The following is a 27,295-nucleotide window of genomic DNA, read 5'->3' on the forward strand; positions in this document are numbered from 1 at the left end:
CGCTTAACCAAAAATGTCTCAAAATAAGGAGGCGTTTTCAAGGGAAAGCAGCTCCTGATTTTCTGACGTTTTTTTAGCAACTCGCGTTTTTCACTGCGTTTTTACGTCCGTTTTTGGAGCTGTTTTTCTATAGAGTCAATGCAAAACGGCTCAAAAAATGGCTCAAGAAGTGACATGCACTTCTCTTTCGCAGGCATCTCTTTACGAGCCATTTTTCGAAAATGAGGCGTAGAAACACGTCCCATCGGAACAGAACGCCGTATTTCCAATTGACATCAATGGGCAGATGTTTGTAGGCATTCTGCTTCTGTTTTTTCAGGCGTTTTTCGGGGCTTAAACTCCCCGAAATACGCCTGAAAACACTACATGTACACATACCCTAACATTAAAACACCTTGAAGCTGGTTTAGTTTGCGACAAATATTTGTACCAGAAAATGTAAAAAAAAATTGCCAAAACGTGCCACAAACTTTAAAAAGCCAAAATCACGCCCATTTTGTACAAATACATACAACCACCTTGAACATGGCGCACAAAAATATTATTTCTGGGGCACGTAATAAATGATATGCAATTTACGTGCGCCACACAAACAGGCGAAAGACTAATACCGAAACGTGGCACTGCAAGCATAATAAATCTGTCCCATTGTTGCTATAAAAAATGTGGTGCAACCAGTTGATATGTATAAGATTTTTATTACTATTTCATAACACTGCTGATAACAAAATGCTGTAAAATGTGTTCCCTTTAACAGTATAATAATGTGGAATTAAACTATTACAATATTTTATTCTTCAGGCACTAAGAAACAGATATAGCAACAACTTTTTCAGACGTGTGTACTTTCAGGCACCTCCAAAATACATAACTTATGCTAAGGTAAGTACATACTCCCCTATGTATATAATTCTTTTTTCTGTTTTAGTCTTTATTTCAGCACTGTTGTACAGATGTAAATATGCTACTAATTTATTCAAATCAAAGCTCACAATATTTACAGGCTATGTCTTTCCTTACACTATAAAGACAGAGACGTTTACATGAAAATTAATATAAGTATCTCCATCCTTGCAACCTTGCGAAAGGCTGAGTCTGTTGGCCATAACTGCCTCCCTCCTGTGTGACAACTCCTTAGTAACACTGATAGTAGCTTAATCTCTTAATGATGCTACCTAATTTGGACCCTCCAGTCCCCAAAAAAGTACCTCCTCAACTTACCACCTCAACTTACCTCCTGCCCTGCTCCTAAATGATCCGGCCTCCGTTTCTACATTTTCGGTCCCCCGTTTTCCATTTTTCAAGATGGCCTCCGCGAACCTGTTCAAGCCATCAGCGTTTATCCATCGGAGGGAAGTGAAGGGCACGGGGGTGTGTCACAGACTTCCGAAGAAGTTCTCCATAGCAAAGTCTGAGATTGTGGTGGCCATCTTTAAAAAGTGGGAAACAGGGGGCTGGAGTATAGTAACGGAGGTTGGATCATTCAGTAGCAGGGCAGCAGGCAAGTTGACTATACATTTCCAATGTAAAGTAAATGTTTTTGTGGAAACTAGGGGGGTCGCTTTAAAGGTGTTTTCCCATCAGGAACATTTATGACATATCCACATAAATGTCAGATAGACGGCTGAAGCGTGTGATTTCCGACCATGAAGAAGAAAACTGAATGGTAGTTACGGAAATAGCATAGCTCGCATGCTATGCTGCTTCCATAACTGCCATTCAGTACTATGGGAGTTACGGAAACAGTGTAGCTCAGCGAGCTACGCTGTTTTCTTCTTCATGGTTGGAAATCACACTCTTCTGCCACAACACAGAGCAGTAGAACAGGGTTTAGAAGGCCCCATTCTAGAGATAAGTTCAGGTCCCAGAGGTGTAGTGAAATTGGGCCAGGCAAGAGACCCACCACTGTACCAGTGCCCCCAGCTTGGCAGTTTCCAAGTCTGCAAGAGGATTGCTGTCCGTGAAAATCTCCATCCGAGCTGCAGACAGATACTCGGCAAACCGTTCTGTCACAGCCCACACCATGAACAGCTAGTCCATCCTAAATGAACTATAATTTGGTGCATTCTTCTCTGCTGGACAAAGGCTTTTACTAACATAGGCAATCACATTTTCAACTACTTCTTGTCTTTGCGAAAGACTGGCACCAAGCCTCTGCAGACTTGCATCACTACTTAACTGAAATGGTAATGTATAGTCCATAAAGCTAGTACAGGGGAGGAAACAAGTATTTCCTTCAGAGCCTCAAATGCGATCTGCTGAGGTTTGGCCCACTGTTCTTCCAGGCTCTGTCGACTGGCAGTCTTCTTATTGGCTGGGTGACGCGCCAACAACTGGTGACAGTGCGCATTAATATTTGCAAAGTTCTGTATATAGAGCATGTAGTACTCTACCAGCCCCAGAAAAGGATGTACTCCCGACACAGTCTTGGTGACAGGCCACTGTACACACTGCAGGACCTGTATTTAGTTGGGGTCGGGGGCCACTCCCTCTGTGGACATGACAAGACCCAAATAAGGTATCTCCTAGCTTCAGCTTGAGGTAGTAATTTTTTATCTGGCTGACGACGGCATCCAGATGCTGTTGGTGCTCTTCAAACATGTTGGAGTACACAATGACATCATCATTCAGATAAATCGTGATGGATTTACATTTTAAGTACCCCAGCCAATGCTCCATTAGCTGCTTGAAGGTGCTGGAACATTTATCAGCCCTAAAGGCATCCTGTTGAACTTAAGTAACCCCATTGGGGTTATAAATGCAGTCTTTTCTTTGTCTGACTCGGCATTTGTCAGTAGCCACTGGCTAGGTCCAATGTGGTGAAATATTTTGCTCTGTCGAGTGTCGTGAAAGTTTACTCCACCTTGGGCAGAAGATATGCATCACGGTGAGTACAAGCGTTCAACTGTCTGTATTCCACACAAACGGAAAGCGCCAGCTTTTTTTCGCACCGGGATAATTGGTACTGCCCAGGGGCCTTTTGCTTTCCCGAGTGAACGGGCCCTTTTAATATTTTCTGTAAAATGTCCTTGACCTATTGGTATAAGGCCGGCAGGTTGTTCCGATACATCTCTCGAACTGGGGTCATGTCCCAAATATGGATGCCATGCTCGATAGCATCTGTACAGCAGTACTATTCCTCATGTCGAGCAAAAGCATCTTCATGACGGGTTATCAGCTGTGTGTCGCAATGCTTGTTGCAGCTTCACTTCTTCCAACTCCAGCTGTTTCCACAGACATGCGGCCTCTCTTGTCTTGGTCTCTATCGCTTTTTCCCTCCCTCCATAAGGGTCAGCAGGGCTGCCAGCGGGGTACGTGTTGTATTCTGCAGATGGTTCAACCTACAGCTCAATGAGTGTGTTCAGTATGGGGTTCAGTGGGTTCCACTAGTACCATGGTCCCCTTGAGTTTGTTGTGGGTACCCACCAGCAGGAGTAGGGTAACCTGTTCTCTTTAGGGAATCTGAACACAAGGGCTTATTTAGACGAACATGTAATACGTCCGTGCAACGCGCACGATTTTCACGCGCCTCGCACGGACCTATGTTAGTCTATGGGGCCGCGCAGACTGTCAGTGATTTTCACGCAGCGTGTGCCCGCTGCGTAAAACTCACGACATGTCCTATATTTGTGCGTTGTTTGCGCATCACGCACCCATTGAAGTCAATGGGTGCGTGAAAATCACACGCAGCACACGGAAGCACTTCCGTGTGACGTGCGTGATTCCCGCAACAGCAGTAACAACTATGAATGAAAACACGTGCTTTTCTGTTTACAAACATACAAACGGTGTCATAATGATGGCGGCTGCGCGAAAAGCACGCAGTCACGCATCATATGGTGATGACACACGAAGCTGTTATGTACCTTATGCGCGCGCAAAATGCCACGTTTTTTGCACGCGTAAAACGCACACATTCATGTAAATCCGGCCTAACTTTGACATTAAATTTACAGGATCCCCACCCTACCAGGAATCTGTGCCAGGTTATGTTAACGATAACACGTCTGTTGCAGCTGCATCAGCGTCCGGCTTTTATCTGCCCATGGTAGTCAGCTCCCATCTCTTTTACTAACAGTCCATCTCACTCTTGTAGAATGTTCATTACGATTATTACATGCACACCGACCTTGACACAGTTTCGCACAACCACGATTTCCTTTCTCTGGAATGTTTTCCCAAATAGTTGTACATCCATTCATGTGACACCCACGACTGGAATTGGCAAATTGTTTAGGGCCATTAGGGCCTGGGGGGGTGAAGTCCTTACGGGCCCTAGAAGCATGTCTGGTACAGTTGACTGGACATAGTGGTGAACTCCAAGCCGGTAGCAATAAGACAAGTGACTGAAAGTCTGTTAAACCTAGTCTGTATCAGTGGGTATCGCCCTGCAATCCTCTCGGGGCTGTCCTGTGAACCTCTAAAAGCAGTCCCTGCTGCTAGGTTCTCAGCCACGGGAATTTCTATTTTAAAGGCTGTGATTCGAATGGGTGAATCTAGGTGGTCATACAGTCCCTAGCCAAGTGGCCCGACTCATCACACCTGCAGCAGTGACGGTCATTTCTCTTGGACAGGGCGGCTTTTCCTACTTCTGCAATTGTTTTTGTGGTTGGTTCTCCGTAACTGGGCAATCTCTTCCTTTAACTCGTGTAGGAAGTCACGCAGGTCCTTCCGGTTTCGGATGCTACTTTAAGATGGGCTTCTCTAGAGCTGACTCCTTGAATGGCCACACAAACGCTCTCCTCTTCCTCTTATAGCAATTCAATAGCCTCTTGCACTAGGTCATTCAACGTGGCTTCATTCTCTAGTTGGATATAATCTCGGACTGCTCGCTTAATATCCCGGCTACACAATCCGGAGATAAATTGATCCCGCAGTAGGCGATCAGCATCTTGGACAGCCGCACATCCTTCTCTATCTTTTTTACTAAACGATTAAAGGAAAACTCTGGTTGCTCACGTAAAATTACTGCACTTACTCTCCCTCCCGTAGAATTCTGGTATAAAACTTTCTCAGACCAGCAGAAGTCATGACATCCCATACAATGACTCTAGACGATCAATGATGGCATCTACCGTGTCTTTTTGTTCTAAGGGCAAAACTGGTACAGCTTTCCGGGCGTCCCCTTTCAAGAAATTCAGGCCCAGGTCGGCCTGTTGTGGTCCTAGCACTTGATAGAGATGGGCCGCGGCCCTCACTTGATCTACCCAGTCCCACAGGAAAATGGATTTGCCTTCAAATTTAGGAATATTCATCATCGTGGCCCCATGGTAATGAGGTTCTCCGCTGCAGTTCATCCTGCCAACTATGATAATTTTATGTAGGCAGGATTAATTGGAAGCTGAGGCAGGGATACCACTCTGGATCAGTGATTTCTTTATTAAACGGAGTGCTGACACCAACAAACCGCAGCAACTCTTTTAGTGACCTCTCCGAAGTCCAGGAAATACAACCACCGCGGGAGTTCCTACCACATCCAGTGAGTGACAGCCGAGATTCTCAGAGATGGCTAACCTCTACCTGGTGTGGAGTGGACTAAGGGAAAACTATTTATTATAAGACACAGTCCTGTCCTACTAAAACATAACTGGCAGCACGTCCGCCCTACTTAATGAGGCCTCCCACACAGAGTAACATCCAACAATACTTTATAATGACAGTTGAACACACTCACAATACCTTGTAGTAGTTTTGATGTCTTGTAGGAAACTGCCAAAATATGACTGATGGGGATGTGAGTCCCATCTTCTTTTTCAGTTGACTCTTAGGTACCCCACTAAGGGAAGGATGCTGTCTATCTTCTCTAGACATACTGTCCACAGCCGGGAACTTACTCCCAGAACAGGCAGAACTTTGATTAAAGGCTATGTACACATTTGAGGGCTTTTTTTTGTTTTGTTTTAATAAATACTGTAGATCAGTCAGTGTGAACTTAGATGTGCTAGATTTCAGGTGGATCCTGCGTGAGACACGCAGAACCCACCGACACTGAACCCGTCAGGTCCACGGGACTGATGGATTCAGTGAATAGTGAACGATACAACTGTTCTTTATAGAGAATAGCTGTAGAGCAGCTGTATCTCAAAAAGTAAACCTCATTTTTATTGAAAACTTTTTAGGAAGTTACACTAATCACAATGACTGATCTATTTATATAAAAAAATTACCCTCAAAGATGTACATAGCCTTTAATTCATTGAGGGATGTCTCTCTCTCCACGAGCACCAAAACCCCGCTTATAAACCCGCCTACTCTGTCTGCTGGCTGACGTCGGTCAGTATCACGTCCTCACAATCATTGGCTGTGATCTGCCTCCCCTACTCCCTTTGTATTTCCAGCCAATCATGACATGCCTAGCCTTCGGTTCCCTAGTAAATCGCAGCTGAACTATTCAGAGCTGCCTCACATGTGTCTCTTGCCAGTTCCCCCCACCATCAGAGGGTACTGTCCATGCTGCTGTTGAAGGTGGCTACCAGGGGTAGGGAGTCCTCGCTCATCCTATGCAGGACAGTACAGGTTCTCCAGAGTGAGACACTGCTTGTAAGCTCTCTCCACTCTGGCTAAGAGATGAGAATCCTAAACAGAGGACTATTAACTCAGAATTCCCTAATGGGTATGAAAATAACTAACGTAAATAAACCCTTTAACCTTTGGTCATGGGCAGCAAAACTATGCATGCTTACATGCCATGCTTACACTGGAGCATTACATTTCTACCTTTTTAGGCCATAATTCATAGTTTGCCCAGTTTCTCTTAAATAGCCCATTAGGGTATTTTAAATACATGGCTAGGTATCTCAAGCCTTCACAATTTGCAGGGGAAAGTACCCTATATTACTGCTGTGAATCCGGTATTGTTACCGTTAGGTGGAAAATAGAAGTGCGCAGATTTTATTTATTTCTGCATATGTGGTAATATTCCATTCTGTCTAGGACTGATCACATAATTAGTTTTATTTTTCAGGCAAGTGATTCTTCAGAGGAAAATGAAGATAGCTCTGATGAGGTATGTACATGTTCAAAATTTGGATATAAATAGACCTGTAACCCATATTTTTCTATTTTTCTTTGTATCTGTCTAATATTTAAATACACATTTATAGAAACACTTTTATAATAGGACTTTATAGCAATAGTCATAGCCATATCTTCTTACACGAATGTAATGGGTGATATCATTGGGTAAAACATGATAGTAACCCGAAAAACCAACAATTATAAAGTTTTATTTTCTTCTGACTGTTGGACAAAGGTGCATCAAGATGTGTCTATTTACAACATCTGCTTTCACATTATACAGTAGTAACTTATCATTATAAGTTGTAGGAAAAATGGCCTAGAATGCATCAAAATGTGTCTCATTCATAGAGTGCTGTTGGAATCTGTGAGTTTTTCAGTGCACACTGCATTTATCTTTTTTAATGCATGTGTTTAAATGTAGCTATTGCAGTTTTTTTATTATTATTATTATTATTATTATTATTATTATTATTATTGTCCTAGTGCATCTAAAATGAAAAGTGAAGCAACTTTGCAAATGGTCTTCATTAAAAATGTTCTACCAGTTTGTGTCTACAGCTATTATGCAGACCTGTGCATCTCTTTGCTATCCATCTATCTGCTACTTCTAGCTAACTGACCGAATAAATGTTAGTAAGAAGGGGACAGATGAAAGGAAGTATAACTTCAGAAATAGACTACACATGGTTTGTTTGTTTATAGTCTGTCACCATGGAGACACCTAGATCTTCATAGGAGCTGTAGCCACAAAACAGTAGGACATTAATAAATAAATTCTAATAAAGACTATTTGCAAATGTCCTTTTTGTTTTTTTTGTGCATTGAATAATATAGCATATTTCTAGTTACAAAGATGAACATAGCCTTTAAAGGAAAACTCTAGTTTCTGTTAATATAGGTTATTGCACATGGTATTCATTATACAATTTTACATTTATTTATTATGCAGTTTTCCAATATACTTTGTGTTACACTATGGGTTATAGTCCAAGAGCTGGCGGCAGGGATGCAGATGGCAGGTTGTCCGGATAGGGGCTCTAAATAGCGAGGAGTTAGACCAAGATGGACTTGGAAGAAGCTAGGCAGCAAGGTAGAGAACGGTTCAGGAGGACCTTATTGCATTGGCTCAAGCTAGCCTGGGGTGCAGAGTCCAAGGTATCCCCAGTTCTTCACCCTAAACCCCCGCAAGGATAAAGTGGACTTTATCTAATCTCAACAATTTGTATAATCCATTGTGTAAAGGAAAATAAACAGGAAAATGTCATCTGAAGTATTACCTGTAGGAAATAATCTACTACCCAGGATAAAGCATTTTAAATAAGAATTTTCAATTTACTAAATTAGTATATCCAGAATACATAACAATGTAGTGTGCAATCTGCTATCCTGTTTTTAAATCCTGTGGTTTTATGACCCGTTATAAGGATCTTTTCCCAGCAATTAATTCTTGCTTCTAAACCACCATAGAGGTTAACCTCACACACAACAAAAGGCATAGATAGATACGCAGTCCTGGCTGTATAGATTCCAGATGACCAAGAATGGAGACAACATGACGTACGTTCTTTTATTTAATAGAACACAACATGCTTCAAGATCGAAAAGGTTACTTAGAATGATCCTGGAAAACGGCAAAATATTAGCATTGTATAAAGTATCACACTTTTAAAGAGGCTCTGTCACCAGATTTTGCAGCCCCTATCTGCTATTGCAGCAGATAGGCGCTGCAATGTAGATTACAGTAACGTTTTTATTTTTAAAAAACGAGCATTTTTGGCCAAGTTATGACCATTTTTGTAGTTATGCAAATGAGGCTTGCAAAAGTCCAAGTGGGTGTGTTTAAAAGTAAAAGTCCAAGTGGGCGTGTATTATGTGCGTACATCGGGGCGTGTTTACTACTTTTACTAGCTTGGCGCTCTGACGAGAAGTATCATCCACTTCTCTTCAGAACGCCCAGCTTCTGGCAGTGCAGATCTGTGACGTCACTCACAGGTCCTGCATCGTGTCGGACACATCGGCACTAGAGGCTTCAGTTGATTCTGCAGCAGCATCGGCGTTAGCAGGTAAGTCGATGTAGCTACTTACCTGCAAACGCCGATGCTGCTGCAGAATCATCTGTAGCCTCTGGTGCCGATGTGTCCCCGCTCGTCTGACACGATGCAGGACCTGTGAGTGACGTCACAGATCTGCACTGCCAGAAGCTGGGCGTTGTGAAGAGAAGTGGATGATACTTCTCATCAGAACGCACAGCTAGTAAAAGTAGTAAACACGCCCCGATGTACGCACATAATACACGCCCACTTGGACTTTTACTTTTAAACACACCCACTTGGACTTTTGCAAGCCTCATTTGCATAACTACAAAAATGGTCATAAGTTGGCCAAAAATGCTCGTTTTTAAAAAATAAAAATGTTACTGTAATCTACATTGCAGCGCCTATCTGCTGCAATAGCAGATAGGGGTTGCAAAATCTGGTGACAGAGCCTCTTTAAGTTACAATTTAGCAGTTCTAATGATACACCAAGGAAATATCATGGCAACCATCATAAGACTTTTATATGGGAAAGGTATATTTATCTTCATATTTGGTGTGACGTGAACCATTGATGAAGTAGGGAAAATATAGTTATGTAAGCAGAAGTTCAGGGTTGTGGTAAAAATAAGTAATTTCCTGGTATTGTATTAATTTAACACATCTGATTTATAGCAGGAGGAATCAGTGGATGTTGGCAAAAATGGAAACAATGCTGCATCAGAGGAAACAGGGGCAGAGGAGTCAGAGGGAAATGGGGCAGAGGAAGAGGCTGACTCTGAAGGTGCTGAGGAGGAGAACGGAGGAACCTCTGCTCCAGAGGTAACAACAGTTTATTAAACCTATTGGGGCAGATTTATCAAACTGGTCCAAGGGAACATGTGCCCATAACAGCCAATCAGATTGCTGATTTCAATTTTTAATGAGCCTCTGAAAGATAACAGATGGAATCTGATTGGCTGCTATGGACAACTGCTCCACTTTTCCCTTGCACTACTTTCAATAAATGTCCAAAATTGTCTCACAGCCAAGTTGAGCATGTTTACAAGGATTTCTGACCTTTATGCAGTTTATTATACTATGAAAAAAATAACTAATTTCATTGACAATGACTGCAATGCAGCAAGCAGAGGTGAAGTAACTACTTACATCACATCATGCATGATCAGCTTTAACAAGGTTATCATCTGCTCCAGTCTTAGCTTCCCATGGATGCCCTACAAACAATTCATACACAAATATGTGCAAGTATATATCAACACATATGTGAATGCCATTGTCCTTATCCATTCCTAAAGCGACTGTCCTTTTCGGAGCTCAAAAATTGTACGTAAGTCAATACCTAAACACACGGAACCATTGATTTCAATGGCGCTATTCACACATATGTGAGTTTTCATGCAGTGAGTGTCCGTTGCGTGAAACTCACTGCATGTCTTATATTGGTACGTTTTCACGCACCTACCCGCCCATTGAAGTCAATGGTTGCGTCAAAGCCACGGACAGCATACAGTTGCACGTTGATGAATAACGTAATGCACACGGACAGATTTACATGCGTTTTTTACACTTGTAAAATCTGTTACACTCGTGTGAATGTAGCTTAATGGAAAGCCTGGAGAGTTGCTTTAAAGAGGCTCTGTCACCAGATTTTGCAACCCCTATCTGCTATTGCAGCAGATCGGCGCTGCAATGTAGATTACAGTAACGTTTTTATTTTTAAAAAACGAGCATTTTTGGCCAAGTTATGACCATTTTCGTATTTATGCAAATGAGGCTTGCAAAAGTACAACTGGGCGTGTTGAAAAGTAAAAGTACAACTGGGCGTGTATTATGTGCGTACATCGGGGCGTGTTTACTACTTTTACTAGCTGGGCGTTGTGTATAGAAGTGTCATCCACTTCTCTTCACAACGCCCAGCTTCTGGCAGTGCAGGACTGTGACATCACTCACAGGTCCTGCATCGTGTCGGCACCAGAGGCTACACTTGATTCTGCAGCAGCATCAGCATTTGCAGGTAAGTCGATGTAGCTACTTACCTGCAAACGCCGATGCTGCTGCAGAATCATCTGTAGCCTCTGGTGCCGACAAGATGCAGGACCTGTGAGTGACGTCACAGTGCTGCACTGCCAGAAGCTGGGCGTTGTGAAGAGAAGTGGATGACACTTCTATACACAACGCCCAGCTAGTAAAAGTAGTAAACACGCCCCGATGTACGCACATAATACACGCCCAGTTGTACTTTTACTTTTCAACACGCCCACTTGTACTTTTGCAAGCCTCATTTGCATAAATACGAAAATGGTCATAACTTGGCCAAAAATGCTCGTTTTTTAAAAATAAAAACGTTACTGTAATCTACATTGCAGCGCTGATCTGCTGCAATAGCAGATAGGGGTTGCAAAATCTGGTGACAGAGCCTCTTTAAGCTTGGGTCCTGCCCTTACGACTTTTATATAACTGAGCATGTTGTAAACAGAAATACTGAACATTCTATATTTATTCACTAATGTAATCAGAATTCTCATGTAAATAAGGAATTAGGGACAATTAAAATAATAGGATCGTACTGCAAAATAAAAAATTCAGACTTGGTCATTTAATCATAATGCAGTGTGGAGGAATGGAAATTACAACCACAAAAATGGCACTCAAATTGGTACCGAAGGTGGACACATTTTACAGTTAGGAAGTGACTAGAACAGATTGTGCAGCATGACCTTTTCTCTGGGGTGAAATTGCTCCTTATACTCTGTGAATTTAGGGAATGAAGCTGAGGATACCTAAAATAATGGTAGTTCAGAAAAATCTGAAGGTTAATTGAACTCTTAATAATTATAATCATAATCTTTATTTATAGAGCGGCAACATATTTTGTAAGGGAACGTGTACAGACAATATTAGACATTAAATAGTGACAAAAATAATTAACATGTAAAGGATCTGCCAGGCACTGCAGGGTTAACTCCCAGAACTAATCAGGCAGCACCTGAGAATACATCCCTGAGACTGACTCCTGCTTCCACCATTCAGGCTGGCAGGCTTAGGAGTGGGAGAGCCTATCGTAACCTGGCCAGACTCAGCTAGCTCCCGCCCTCGGTCTATTTAAGCCTGCACTTCCTGTCCCTCGGTGCTTGTTATTGCTTTTGTTTCCTTCCTTGTGGTTCCTGGCCCAGCTACAGCTCCTGCTATTTTTGATCCTGCTCCATACCGACCCTGGCTTACCGACTACTCTTCTGCTTTTCGTTTTGTACCTCGCACACTCCTGGCTTGACTCGGCTCGTTCACCACTCTGGTTGCTCACGGTGTTGCCGTGGGCAACGGCCCCTTTTCCTTGCTTGTGTTCCTTGTATGTTTGTCGTGTTTGTCGTGCACTTACTGAGCGCAGGGACCGCCGCCCAGTTGTACCCCGTCGCCTAGGGCGGGTCGTTGCAAGTAGGCAGGGACAGAGTGGCGGGTAGATTAGGGCTCACTTGTCCGTCTCCCTACCCCCTGCCGTTACATAATAACAAGCCCATACCTAGTCTACCCCTGGTCCCTGACACCACTATGGATCCCCGTGAGACCCTGGCTCAGCAAATGCAGGGTCTCTCCCTACAGGTCCAGGCCCTGGCTCAGAGGGTCAACCAGCCTGATGCTACCCTGGTAGTTCCCCGCACCGCACCTCTTGAACCCCACCTCAAGTTGCCCGACCGGTTCTCAGGGGACCGGAGGACTTTTCTCTCCTTTCGGGAGAGTTGTAGGCTTTACTTTCGTTTAAAGCCTCATTCCTCAGGTTCTGAGAGCCAGCGGGTGGGTATAATTATGTCCCGGCTCCAGGAAGGGCCCCAAGAGTGGGCCTTCTCCTTGGCTCCTGACGCCCCTGAACTTTCCTCCGTTGATTGTTTCTTTTCTGCTCTCGGACTTATTTATGACGAGACTGACAGGACTGCCTTTGCCGAGAGTCAGCTGGTGACCTTAAGTCAGGGTAAGAGACCTGTTGAGGAGTATTGCTCTGACTTTCGGAAGTGGTGCGTAGCTTCTCGGTGGAATGACCCTGCCTTAAGGTGCCAGTTTAGGTTGGGTCTGTCGAATGCCCTGAAAGACCTGCTAGTTAGCTATCCCTCTTCTGACTCCCTAGACCAGGTTATGGCTTTAGCGATACGACTTGACCGACGTCTCAGGGAACGACAACGTGAACGTTTATGTGTTTTCTCCTCCGACTCCCCCATGATGCCTCCCGAAGCTCCGTTGCTTCGTTCCTCCCCGAAAGATTCAGAGATACCTATGCAACTCGGGGCCTCCGTGTCCCCCCAACAACGTAGAGAATTCCGCAGGAAGAATGGTCTCTGCTTCTACTGTGGGGACGACAAGCATCAAGTGAACAACTGTCCTAAGCGTAAGGTTGCAGCCAGAGAACTTCCGCGTCTAAGTGATCATCGGGGAGGTCACTTGGGCGCACAGGTATTTCCCGTAAATATGAAACGTACTAAGATCTTGCTTCCCTTTCAGGTCTCTTTTGGTGGTAGGTCTGCTACCGGCAGTGCTTTCGTGGATTCAGGGTCCTCTACTAATATCATGTCTGTGGAATTTGCTATGTCCCTTGCTATGCCTCTTATTGATTTGCCTAAACCTGTCCCGGTAGTGGGTATCGACGCCACTCCTCTTGCTAATGGTTATTTTACACAGCATACCCCTGTTTTTGAACTCCTTGTTGGCTCCATGCATTTGGAGCAATGCTCTGTACTGTTGATGCAGGGATTATCGTACGATTTGGTGCTAGTTCTTCCCTGGTTGCAGTTGCATAATCCTACGTTTGACTGGAATACTGGGGAGCTAACCAAATGGGGTAATGAATGTTGTACGTCATGTTTTTCTGTTAATTCTATTTCTCCCCCTAAGGAGGCGAATACGCTACCCGAGTTTGTTCAGGACTTCGCTGATGTTTTCTCTAGGGAGGCCTCCGAAGTGTTACCTCCTCATAGAGAATACGATTGCGCCATCGAATTGGTACCAGGAGCTAAGCTTCCTAAGGGTAGGATATTTAATCTTTCTTGTCCCGAACGTGAAGCTATGAGAGTGTATATCCAGGAATCCCTGGCCAAGGGTTACATTCGTCCCTCTTCTTCTCCGGTAGGTGCTGGCTTCTTCTTCGTGGGGAAGAAGGATGGTGGTCTTAGGCCATGCATTGACTACCGTAGCCTGAATAAGGTCACGGTAAGGAACCAGTATCCCCTTCCTTTGATTCCTGATCTCTTTAATCAGGTTCAGGGGGCCCAATGGTTTTCTAAATTGGATCTACGGGGGGCGTATAACCTTATTCGCATCAAAGAGGGGGATGAGTGGAAGACTGCGTTTAACACGCCCGAAGGCCATTTCGAATACCTCGTCATGCCCTTTGGGTTGTGTAATGCCCCTGCGGTCTTCCAGAATTTCATAAATGAGATTTTGAGAAATTACCTGGGGATTTTTCTGGTAGTGTACCTTGATGACATACTGGTGTTTTCCAAGGACTGGTCCTCCCACGTGGAGCATGTCAGGAAGGTGCTCCAGGTCCTTCGGGAAAATAAACTGTTTGCCAAAACCGAAAAATGTGTGTTTGGGGTACAGGAGATTCCATTTTTGGGTCAAATCCTCACTCCTCATGAATTCCGCATGGACCCAGCCAAGGTTCAGGCTGTGGCGGAATGGGTCCAACCTGCCTCCCTGAAGGCGTTACAGTGTTTTTTGGGGTTTGCTAATTATTACAGGAGATTTATTGCTAACTTCTCGGTCATCGCTAAGCCCCTTACGGACCTCACTCGCAAAGGTGCTGATCTCCTCCACTGGCCTCCTGAGGCTGTCCAGGCTTTTGAGGTCCTTAAGAAGTGCTTTGTCTCGGCCCCGGTGCTGGTTCAGCCCAACCAAATGGAGCCATTTATCGTGGAAGTTGACGCATCTGAGGTGGGAGTGGGGGCTGTCTTGTCCCAGGGTACCAGGTCCCTCACCCATCTCCGCCCCTGTGCCTACTTCTCCCGGAAGTTTTCGCCAACTGAAAGTAACTATGATATTGGCAACCGCGAACTCTTAGCCATTAAATGGGCATTTGAAGAGTGGCGCCACTTCCTGGAGGGGGCTAGGCACCAGGTAACGGTCCTTACCGACCACAAGAATCTGGTGTTCCTAGAATCTGCCCGGAGGCTAAACCCGAGACAAGCTCGATGGGCGTTATTTTTTACCAGATTCAATTTTTTGGTTACCTATAGGGCTGGGTCTAAAAATATTAAGGCTGATGCACTGTCGCGTAGCTTCATGGCCAGCCCTCCTTCGGAGGAAGATCCTGCTTGTATTTTGCCTCCAGGTATAATCATTTCCTCGATCGATTCTGATTTAGTCTCTGAAATTGCTGCTGATCAAGGTGCAGCTCCCGGGAACCTTCCTGAGAACAAGCTGTTTGTTCCCCTGCAATTCCGGCTAAGGGTACTTAGGGAAAATCATGACTCCGCACTATCTGGCCATCCAGGCATCCTGGGTACCAAACACCTCATTACCAGAAATTATTGGTGGCCTGGGTTGCCTAAAGACGTTAAGGCCTACGTCGCCGCTTGTGAGGTTTGTGCTAGGTCCAAGACTCCCAGGTCCCGACCAGCGGGCTTACTGCGTTCGTTGCCCATTCCCCAGAGACCTTGGACACATATCTCCATGGATTTTATCACCGATTTGCCTCCATCCCAAGGCAAGTCGGTGGTGTGGGTGGTGGTGGACCGCTTCAGTAAGATGTGCCACTTTGTGCCCCTCAAGAAACTACCCAACGCCAAAACGTTGGCTACCTTGTTTGTCAAACACATCCTGCGTCTCCATGGGGTCCCTGTCAATATTGTTTCGGACAGAGGGGTACAATTTGTTTCATTGTTTTGGAGAGCCTTCTGTATGAAGTTGGGGATTGATCTGTCCTTCTCCTCTGCCTTCCATCCTGAAACCAATGGCCAAACGGAGAGGACTAATCAGTCTCTAGAACAATACTTAAGGTGTTTTGTCTCTGACTGTCAATTTGATTGGGTCTCTTTCATTCCCCTCGCCGAATTTTCCCTTAATAACCGGGTCAGTAACTCGTCTGGGGTCTCTCCTTTTTTTTGTAATTTTGGGTTTAATCCACGGTTCTCCTCCGTTTCACCTGGTAGTTCCAACAATCCTGAGGTAGAGGTCGTTCATCGGGAACTGTGCACAGTCTGGGCCCAGGTTCAGAAAAACCTAGAGGTGTCCCAGAGCGTACAAAAAACTCAGGCTGATAAAAAACGTTCTGCTAACCCCCTGTTTATGGTCGGGGATCTGGTGTGGTTGTCGTCTAGGAACTTGCGTCTCAAGGTTCCGTCCAAGAAGTTTGCTCCCCGGTTTATTGGGCCGTATAAGGTCATTAAGGTCCTCAATCCTGTCTCCTTCCGGCTGGAGTTACCCCCGTCTTTTCGGATACACGACGTGTTTCATGCCTCCCTCCTCAAACGCTGCTCCCCGTCCTTGGCTCCCTCGAGGAGACCTCCTGTTCCCATCCTCACCCCGGAGGGGGTGGAATTCGAGGTGGCCAGGATTGTGGACAGCAAGATGGTCCAAGGCTCCCTCCAGTACCTGGTCCATTGGAGAGGATACGGGCCCGAGGAGAGGACTTGGGTACCCGCCCGGGATGTTCACGCTGGGGTATTGGTCAGGAGGTTCCACCTGCGTTTCCCCAGTAAGCCAGGTCCACTTAGAAAGGGTCCGGTGGCCCCTCATAAAAGGGGGGGTACTGTAAAGGATCTGCCAGGCACTGCAGGGTTAACTCCCAGAACTAATCAGGCAGCACCTGAGAATACATCCCTGAGACTGACTCCTGCTTCCACCATTCAGGCTGGCAGGCTTAGGAGTGGGAGAGCCTATCGTAACCTGGCCAGACTCAGCTAGCTCCCGCCCTCGGTCTATTTAAGCCTGCACTTCCTGTCCCTCGGTGCTTGTTATTGCTTTTGTTTCCTTCCTTGTGGTTCCTGGCCCAGCTACAGCTCCTGCTATTTTTGATCCTGCTCCATACCGACCCTGGCTTACCGACTACTCTTCTGCTTTTCGTTTTGTACCTCGCACACTCCTGGCTTGACTCGGCTCGTTCACCACTCTGGTTGCTCACGGTGTTGCCGTGGGCAACGGCCCCTTTTCCTTGCTTGTGTTCCTTGTATGTTTGTCGTGTTTGTCGTGCACTTACTGAGCGCAGGGACCGCCGCCCAGTTGTACCCCGTCGCCTAGGGCGGGTCGTTGCAAGTAGGCAGGGACAGAGTGGCGGGTAGATTAGGGCTCACTTGTCCGTCTCCCTACCCCCTGCCGTTACATAACAATTCAAACAAGAGGAGTGAGGACCCTGCTCGCAAGAGCTTACAATCTATGAGAAAAAGGGGTGATGCAAAATGTAAAAACTGCTTGTTTTGTACAATGGTCCAGCCATCTTTTATACACATTGGCTAGTATACATAAAGATGCAGTCACCCATCCAGTATATGTGTATACACAGATATGAAGTGCATTAGAATGCAAGGAGAGTGGGGGAAACTGCTGAATGAACGGGTCAGGTTCTGAGGACTAATATGGGGGGAGGGTAAAGGAAAGGAGTCACATTAGGAAATGTGATAGGCCTGACTAAAAATATGTGTTTTCAGGGCACCTGGATGTAGGGAATTAATCTGATTGTCTGGGGTAGCGCATTGGAGAGAGGTGGTGTAGCACGAGAAAAATCTTGGAGATGGGAGTGGGAGTTTCGGATTATGGAGGATGTCAGCTTTAGATCATTAGCAGAGCGTAGAATGGTAGAGTGGTAGACAGAGATGAGGGAGGAGATGTAAAGAGGTGCACCACTGTGGAGAGCTTTGTGGGTGAGAGTAATAAGTTTAAATTGTATTTTAAAGTAAAAAAATAGGCAAACAGTGCAGTAACTGGCGCAGAGTAAAGGCATTGGTGTAGCGGTTGGTCAGAAAGATGAGCCTGGCTGCTGCATTCAGGAAAGATTAGAGAGGGGATAGTTTAGTGAGGGGAAGACCGATTAGAAATGAGTTACAGTAGTCCAGACGAGAGTGAATCAGAGTGACAAGAGTTTTAGCTGTTGCCACTGTAAAAAAAAGGGCGGATTGTGGAGATGTCTTTAAGGTGCAGGTGACAGGCGCGTGCAAGTGATTGAATGTGAGGAGCAAAGAAAAGATCTGTCACACATAACCCCAAGATCGCAGCACTGCCTAGGAGATATGGTAGTAACACAGACTTAGATGTAGACATCAGGTTTAGGCAGGTTAGGAAAGATAAGGAGCTCAGTTTTTGAAATATTCGGTTTTAGATAAGAGTGAACATGATGTTAGCGACAGTGGACAGACAATCACTGGTGTTTTGTATTAGAGCAGAAGTCATGTCATGGGAAGAGGCATAATATTGGGTGTCATCAGCGTAGAGATGGTACTGGAAGCCAAATCTGCTTATACAGTAGTTTGTCCAATTCCTGAAAAAACACAACAGCTAGAGGAGGAAAAGAAAAAATAAAAGCAGTAAAATATACACTGAATGTGCAGCCAAACATGTTGAAAGAAAACCAAGAGAAAGCAGTAACCTTAAGGCAAATAGAGTTGAGCATTTTGAGTAGTAGTTGGTGGTCTACAGTGTCAATGCTGCAGAGATCCAGAAGAATCAATAGGGAGTAATTGCCGTTAGATTTAGCCATCAGGAGATTATTTGGGACTTTAGTAGGGGCAGTTTCTGTAGTGTGCGGAAACCAGATTATAATGGTTTCGAGAAAAGAGTTAGCAGAGAGATAGTGTATTAGGCGAGAGAACACCAAGCATTGCAGAAATGTTTTTTTCAGTAATGGGGTTATGGCAGCATGTTTTAAAGAAGAGGGAAAATGGAAAGAAAGAAAAAGGTTATATATTTTAGTTAGGTGACTAGTGACAGCTGGGGAAAGAGACTGGACGAGGTACAAGGGAATAGGATTGGGGCAGGAGAGTTGCTTAGTGTTAATGATATGTTGATTTCTGTATTTTTTTACATGCATTTTTTATTTTTATTTTGGGAAAATAAACTCCCATGTCACTCAATGAGAGTTCATCAACCAAAACAACAAAAATGCATGCTAAAAATGCAACAAAAGCACAGTGTAAACCAAGCTTAAAGAGGCTCTGTCACCAGATTTTGCAACCCCTATCTGCTATTGCAGCAGATCGGCGCTGCAATGTAGATTACAGTAACGTTTTTATTTTTAAAAAACGAGCATTTTTGGCCAAGTTATGACCATTTTTGTAATTATGCAAATGAGGCTTGCAAAAGTCCAAGTGGGTGTGTTTAAAAGTAAAAGTCCAAGTGGGCGTGTATTATGTGCGTACATCGGGGCGTTTTTAATACTTTTACTAGCTGGGCGCTGTGAAGAGAAGTAACATCCTCTTCTCTTCAGAACGCCCAGCTTGTGACAGTGCAGATCTGTGACGTCACTCACAGGTCCTGCATCGTGACGGCCACATCGGCAGCAGAGGCTACAGTTGATTGTGCAGCAGCATCAGCGTTTGCAGGTAAGATCGACTTACCTGCAAACGCTGATGCTGCTGCAGAATCAACTGTAGCCTCTGGTGCCGATGTGGCCGTCACGATGCAGGACCTGTGAGTGACGTCACAGATCTGCACTGTCACAAGCTGGGCGTTCTGAAGAGAAGAGGATGTTACTTCTCATCAGAGCGCCCAGCTAGTGAAAGTATTAAAAACGCCCCGATGTACGCACATAATACACACCCACTTGGACTTTTACTTTTAAACACACCCACTTGGACTTTTGCAAGCCTCATTTGCATAACTACAAAAATGGTCATAACTTGGCCAAAAATGCTCGTTTTTTTAAAATAAAAACGTTACTGTAATCTACATTGCAGCGCCTATCTGCTGCAATAGCAGATAGGGGTTGCAAAATCTGGTGACAGAGCCTCTTTAAGAAACAGGGATAAGCAGAATTATGTACCATGAATTACAACTTGCAGGGATACAAAGAAAGATTCTCGAATGTTCACGTTTTTATTTTATCCTGTTTATAGGTAGAAGAGAGTACTGCAAGCCAAAATGAGACTGCAACTGAAAATGGAGAACAGTCAAGTCCAGCCCAGGAAAGCAGTACTGAAGTACAGCCTACACAAGTCGGTACCATTGAATCTGCAACTCAACAACTTCAGGAAACAGCTGGCGTTCCCACTGAACTCCCTAAGAGTAATGATTATGATAACTTAGGTACTGAGGAAGGCAGCAATGGTGGTGTTGTAAGCACTGCGCCTGTATATGAACCAGAGAATAATGGGTATCAATATGAAAATGGCTATTATTATCATGAAAATGAAGTTGACCCTAGAGGAGTAAAAGGCGATACTTATGGAAGGTATGAGGATGATTATCACTATAGAAACCACCTGTATCAGATCTACGCTCAACAATACCATCAGCATTATTATCAATAGACAAAAAAAAATCAATGGAAACGAACCCATTTTATGATGAGTTTTTTTATTTGTTAACTTGTACTTTTTAATTATTGAATTGCTATGAAATTAACACTTCGGAAAAATTAGAAACTTTGATCATTCAGCTAAACCTTTCTGTTAATTGTATTGGTAAATATTCATTGGATTAGTCTAGTCTAATTGTCCAACTCAGGTACTGCATTTCTGCATTTCCCTTTCCTTACATATACTACAGGTTCCTCTATCACTGGATGAGCTATCAGTAGTCAATAATTGCAGAGATTCGAAAATCGTAATAAAGGAATGATCTAATATATGACAGAAATGCGTGTTTTTTTATGTATGTAACCTAGATAGACAACCTCAGTATATTGATATTTTTTCTCAAAAATTATAGCAGGATTACTATAGTGTTTTTATTAGGATACAGTGAGAGAAAACCTTATAAATTTCGTATTGTCAAGAAATCTGACAAACATTGGTGAATCACATATTGGTGAATCATTGGCAAATTAACCTCTTGATATTTTTATGGTGGACCTTTCTCGGCCATAGCCATTAGCAAGCACAACAAATTACGTCTGTTACTGAAAAATATTTGCATATCTGTGGGTAACTGAAATACCAGAGTGACTATGTCTTTACCTCTTTGAAACCTATTGAAGCATTATATTAAAATATAAACTAACATTTGCTGCTTCAAGTGTAGTCCATGAAATATGTACAAATATTATGTTATAATATATGTGATAATAAAATATTTGCTCTCTGTTTAAAAGTTGTGTTTTTTTTTTTTTATCAAGGTAGAGATGTCATTAACATACATATTTTCCTTCAGAATGTGATCCAAATTTTCATGGAAGAATTCTTAAAGTAAATATGGTTCTCTTAACTTTTTAAAGGAGAAAAAGGAGGATACCTAAATTATAATAACATATAAAAATTAGACCCATGGACTATTTGTGCTAAGTCAGCTTAATATGAGCTGGAAATATAAATATAATTACTTATTATATTAAATCTTGAGAAACAAATGTTAAGCATATGTAGTTCTCTGCTTCATGTATGTTGCCATGTATTCTACTTTATTACTTAATAATTAACAGTCATAACTGTATCTAGAACAATTATGGCGAACAAATAATACAAGAGGCTATACAATAGTGTTTGAAGTGTGGTCACCAGAAGTGGTGCAGCAAGATTGCTAACCTATTTGCGTGTATCCAAGCCACTGTATCAGGGTGTCTGACAATGCAAACAATGAGGTCTGTTGGATAAGGTTAAGATGCCACAAATCAGGGGCGTTGCTAGGGTCTTAAATGATCTCAGCAGACCGTATCACACATGATAAGCTTATATACAGGGCCCCAGCAGACAGTATCACACATGATAGGCTTGAGTACAGGGCCCCAGCAGTCAGTATCACACATAGGCTTAGATACATAACCCCCGCAGACAGTATCATACATAACAGACTTAGATACATGGCGTCAGCAGACAGTTTCACACCTGGAAGGCTTAAATACAGGGCCCCCATGACTAAGTATCCTAGTACTTCCCCTCAGGGGTGGATTTATGGGGCCCCAAGAAAAGTTATGTCCGGAGTCCTTAATCAAAGACACCATTACAGACTGCCAAATGAAGTACCCCCCTGTAAATAGTGCGACACAGCCCCCCCTGTAGATAGTGACACACACAGTACCCCCTGTATATAATGCCACACACCCTTCTGTAGATAGTGCCACACAGGCCCTCCCATTTAGATAGTGCCACACACAGTCCCCACTGTAGATAGTGCCACACACAATCCACCTCTAGATAGTGCCCCACACACCCCTTTTAGATAGGGCCCTACACAGTGCTCCCTGCATATTGTGCCATACACTTCTCTGTAGATAGTGCCAGACACAGTGCCCCCTGTAGATAGTGCCAGACACCCACCTGTAGATGGTGTTACACACTCCCTTGTAGATAGTCCCACACCCTGTCCTCCTTGTAGATAGTGCCACACACCCCCTGTAGATAGTGACACAAACCCTCCAGCAGATAGTGACACACACAGTGCCCTCTGTAAATAGTGCCACACACAGTGCCCCCTGTAGATAGTGCCACAGCCCTTCCTGTAGATAGTGCCACACAACCCTGTAAAAGTGCCACACACAGTCCCGCCTGTAGATAGTGCCACACACGGTCCCCCTGTAAATAATGCCACACACAGTCCCTTCTGTAGATGGTTGTAGGCATAAAGTCTGAAGTGTCCATCAAGGGTTCTCCTTTCCCCCAGCTTGCATGCAAAGAAGACAATCCAAACTTCCACCGGTGTGTATCTCACTAGTTCTTGTAGTTCCACACAGTAGTGCAACAGCTTGCTGTATAAATACTTGTAATTGATGGTCTAAATCTCCAACAAGGGAGAAAAAAAGGAGATAGTTCACTACCTTTGGAAGATTACAAACTCCACGTGTTTATTCCATACTTACAAGACAGACATAGAATAAAAACATAACACAATCTATTGCGGCACGCCAAATTCTGAAGCCCTTCCGGCTTCCTCTGGGGCATATTGCCACACCCCCCATGTAGATAGTGACACACACAGTCCCCTGTAGATAGTGCCACACACCTCCTGTAGATAATTCCATACACCCACTGTACATAGTGCCACACCCCTCATAAAGATAGTGCATATAGGGCCACGCACATGCTGTAGGCAGTTCTCCCACTCATGTAGATAGTGCCACACACCCCCTGCAAATTGTGTCACACGCACCCCTGTACATAGTGCCCCTTTAAGTAATAATGCCCTCCAAAGAGATTAAAAAAATGTATACTCAAATAGCCTCATTCCAGTGAAGAACAGAGCTGAACAATCTCACAGCCTCCTCAGCCAATTTAAGCTTTCAGTTTATGAGACACCAAGATGAGACCCTTGGGTACGCCGCTGTGAGGTAGTAACATTATCGCTCCCACCTGCGCAGGGATTCTAACGTAGCATGCAGCCTAGTGAGTGGTGAGCAGGAAGCTGATAGTTACCTGCTCTGCCATAGTATTTAATTGTATCACCTCTGACCATAGCTAAATTGACTAATTTTAATAGCAGATAATTGTGGCATTGTGTTTTTCTTTATAGTACCAAATTACACTTTTATATAGTACCCACACAATACTGCCAAACAATTCCCAAATAACAGTCTTCATTGTCTACATAATATCATAATTTGCTGCCTACATAATAACTACATACAGTGTTCAGATAATTTTACCATATAGTAACAAACTAATACTACTATATGGTACTGTTACGATCTGTGGGTATGTGGACCCAACAGGCCGCACCGCCATAGCGGAGGGGCAGCTGGCCAAACTACAGAGCACCTCAGCAATATAAAGTCTCGCCCTAGGGTACATGAATAGTCCAGACAGTAGCCGAGGCTTTGGCATGGATGGAGGTGGGTGCAGCAGGTTACGCCAGACGTGGCGGATTGCGCCAGACGTGGAAGATGACACTGGACGTGGCAGATGACACAGGACTTGACAGACGACAGCAGATGCAGTGAAAACACGACTCCAACACTACAGGCTCAGGAACAAGAACGCAGCATGGGATACAGGATACAGGAAACAGGGCACGGGTAACAACAAGAACAGGATAACACTAAGGGACCATTTGCAAGACTGACATGGGATAAACTAACAATGCTCAGGCAAGGATCAGAAGGGCAGGGCCCTTCTTATAGTTCAGGGAATCATGTGTAGTCAGTGGCGGATTATCAATAGGGCGGTTCGGGCGGCCGCCCGGCGCCCAAGGCTCCTGGGGGGCCCATGGCCGGCCGAACCACAAATGATCGCACGGCCCCTCTCATGCCCAGTGTGGAGTCACTAGCACCGGAGAGGGCCCCGATGCTAGCGGCAGCCACATTCACACATCAATGAAACGTTACTATAGTAACTGGGGCCTATGTAATAAACTACACGGGCCCCTGTTACTATAGTAACTGACAGCACTTACCCCTCCTCTTCCTGGAGCGCATCGGAGGTTCTGATGTCACAGCGCTGTGCACAGCGCATAACGTCACGATGCTATGCGCTGCGCACAGCATCCCGACACTTGATGGAGTGAGGACCAGCGGCCGAAGAGGAGGTAAGTTTAATTTTATTGTCTTGCTGATGTGTTGGGGTCAGACACCCGGGACCCCCGCTAATCAGCTGTTTTGAAGGGGTTGCAGTCGCTCGTACGAGCGCTACTTCCCCTTCATTCCGGTCACTTTCTCACACTGAATCACCGACACGGACGTGTCAGCGATTCACTGTGTGAGGGAAATGAAGGGGAAGCAGCACTCGTACGAGCGGCTGCAACCCCTTCAAAACAGCTGATTGGCGGGGGTCCCGGGTGTATGACCCCGATAAACACAAAGGGGAGGACCCCTATAGTTGGTGGGCGTATTTGTTAAATTGAAAAAGATGTGTTGCCTGCCGGCAAAGAAAGCCCTGTTTTCCAACTATCAATTGAAAAATAATAAAGTATTTATTAGGTTTTGCAAAAAGACAGACTACATGTAATTAAAATTGAGGTCCATTGCTGCAATCAGCTTAGTGCAAAGTATGAGGAGCTTGGAGCTAACGGCTGCAGCACGTAGCACCCTACCCACAGTTAGATTCTAAGAGTCAGCAGGACACGTGTTTAAAATTAAGGTGGAAGCCCCCCCCGACATGTTTCGCTACGATGTAGCGTCTTCAGGGGTATCGGGGCTAATAACAGCGCGCGGCGAGATGGCCCTGGTTATATGTATACCAGAGTTGCTCCACATGTTCCCTTGATTGTCCAATAGCCAATCAGAGAGAGAGCAGAGGATGTGCCCTCTGCTCAGTGAAAGACATCCCACGCCACCAATTACCAGCTAGTTCAGGCGACCAATGAGGATATAATAAGGCGCGCAGGCGCATTAGGGTAAACACGGGTAATAGAAATTACTCGCCGTGAATACACATAAATCAGCGCGCATGCGTAGTAGCTAGAAATGAGGTGATAGATAAATCCCCAGATGTCAAGAAGCTAGAATAGTAGCGATATTATGGTAGATTGATAGTGGTTGTGGAAGGTAAGTGGAGCTAATTATTTGGTGGTAACATAGTGGGTCACGTTAGGCAGGGGAGGCAGATAGTCAGCCGAGGCTGAAATACCATACCATCCGAACCAATACGATATCCACAGTGTCAGATAGTCATCAAGTACTGGCAAAATAGAATAGCCATCTATAAGGTAAGAATCGTCTAAAAAGTGATGAACAGGCCACTGTGTCAGTTCCTAAATGTTAGTCTAGAGCAATGCAAAAGAAAGTAATGCGTGCAATCTATAGTTAATAAGTCGAGTAGTAGGACTTATAGATAAAGGTTTAATTACAAGGGGGTCAATGTATGAGACATATAACCCATAATAATTAGAGACACTAAGTACTTCACTCGTAAGGTGTCATTGTAGTGGCTAGTAGCCTTTATTAACAGCATAATGGCCGCATACAGGATTCACAGAAACGCTGTATAGGTAAAACCCTCATTCAGACCTACTGGGCTGAGGGATCCCAAGCGATGGATCCAGTGTGCCTCCTCTTGTAGTAATTTACGGTCCAGATTACCCGCTCTTGGACCGAGTTTAACCTGTGTGACCCCCCCAAAATTGTAGCGAGCGGATATCCCCACCATGAACACTGCGTATATGCCTGGATAGAGACGTGTCTTCTTTATTGTTTATAGTGCTTAGGTGTTTAGATATTCTCCTCCTTAATTCCTGTATGGTCTTACCCACATAGAACTTGGGACAGGGACATTTAGCGATGTAAACAACCCCCTTACTCTGACAATTGATGAATTGTCTAACCTGGTATATTCTATTGTCAATTGGGTTGGTAAATTGTTTGGTAGTGGCACTGGCGTAGCTATAGGGGTCGCAGCGGTCGCAATTGCGACCGGGCCCCGAAGCCAGGGGGGCCCACGGCCCCCCGCACCACATCAATAAAAAGTTACTATAGTAACTCGGGCCGCGGGCCCCTGTTACTATAGTAACATACTTTACTTACCTTCCTGGTTCCGGATGGCAGCGGAGGTCCAGAGGTCAGGCGCTGTGCGCAGCGCATGACGTCACAGCGCTATGCGCCGCGCACAGCATCGAGACGACAGAACTCCCGCCGCGGCCGAAGAGGAAGGTAAGGTTTGCCCTGACTGGCGGGGACCGACTCCCGGGACCCGCCAATCAGCTGTTTTGAAGGGGCCGCAGCACTCGTACGAGAGCTGCTCCCCTTCATTCTGGTCACACTGTGAATCCGTGTCGGCGATTCACAGTATGAGCGAGTAGTGAAATGAAGGGGAAGCAGCTCTCGTACGAGTGCTGCGGCCCCTTCAAAACAGCTGATTTGCGGGTCCCGGGCGACACATCAGCTATTGATGGCCTATCCTGTGGATAGGCCATCAATGTTTAGGGACTGCACAACCCCTAAGCCTACGATGTAGCAGGCTTAGGGGCCCCATGAGACAGGATCACAGATTGTGTGATCCTGTCTGCTGGGCCCTGTATCTAAGCCAATCACATGGTAGGCTTAGATACATGGCCCATGTGTGATCCTGTCTGATGGGCCCTGTATATAAGCCTACCACACTAGGTTTAGATACAGGGCCCCAGCACACAGTAATCTTATACTGTATAAGATTACTGTCTGCTGGACCCTGTATCTAAGCCTACGTTGTGGTAGGCTTAGATACAGGGTCCCACAGACAGTATCACACATGGGCCCTGTATCT

General features: G+C 44.8%; 1 protein-coding gene across 1 annotated transcript in view; it reads left to right on the forward strand.

Annotated features, from left to right (window-relative positions):
- LOC142739049 (uncharacterized) overlaps positions 1–20,500 on the forward strand; it is a 38,853-nt gene extending 18,353 nt beyond the window's left edge. Inside the window, exons 3-6 of the mRNA XM_075849791.1 lie at positions 802–882; positions 6,965–7,006; positions 9,729–9,875; positions 20,087–20,500. Coding sequence (XP_075705906.1) covers positions 802–882; positions 6,965–7,006; positions 9,729–9,875; positions 20,087–20,500 — 684 coding nt within the window. The remainder of the gene's footprint in view (positions 1–801; positions 883–6,964; positions 7,007–9,728; positions 9,876–20,086) is intronic.
- Positions 20,501–27,295: the final 6,795 nt, after the last annotated feature.

This window comes from Rhinoderma darwinii, chromosome 1, assembly GCF_050947455.1.
Source record: "Rhinoderma darwinii isolate aRhiDar2 chromosome 1, aRhiDar2.hap1, whole genome shotgun sequence".
NCBI lineage: Eukaryota > Metazoa > Chordata > Amphibia > Anura > Rhinodermatidae > Rhinoderma > Rhinoderma darwinii.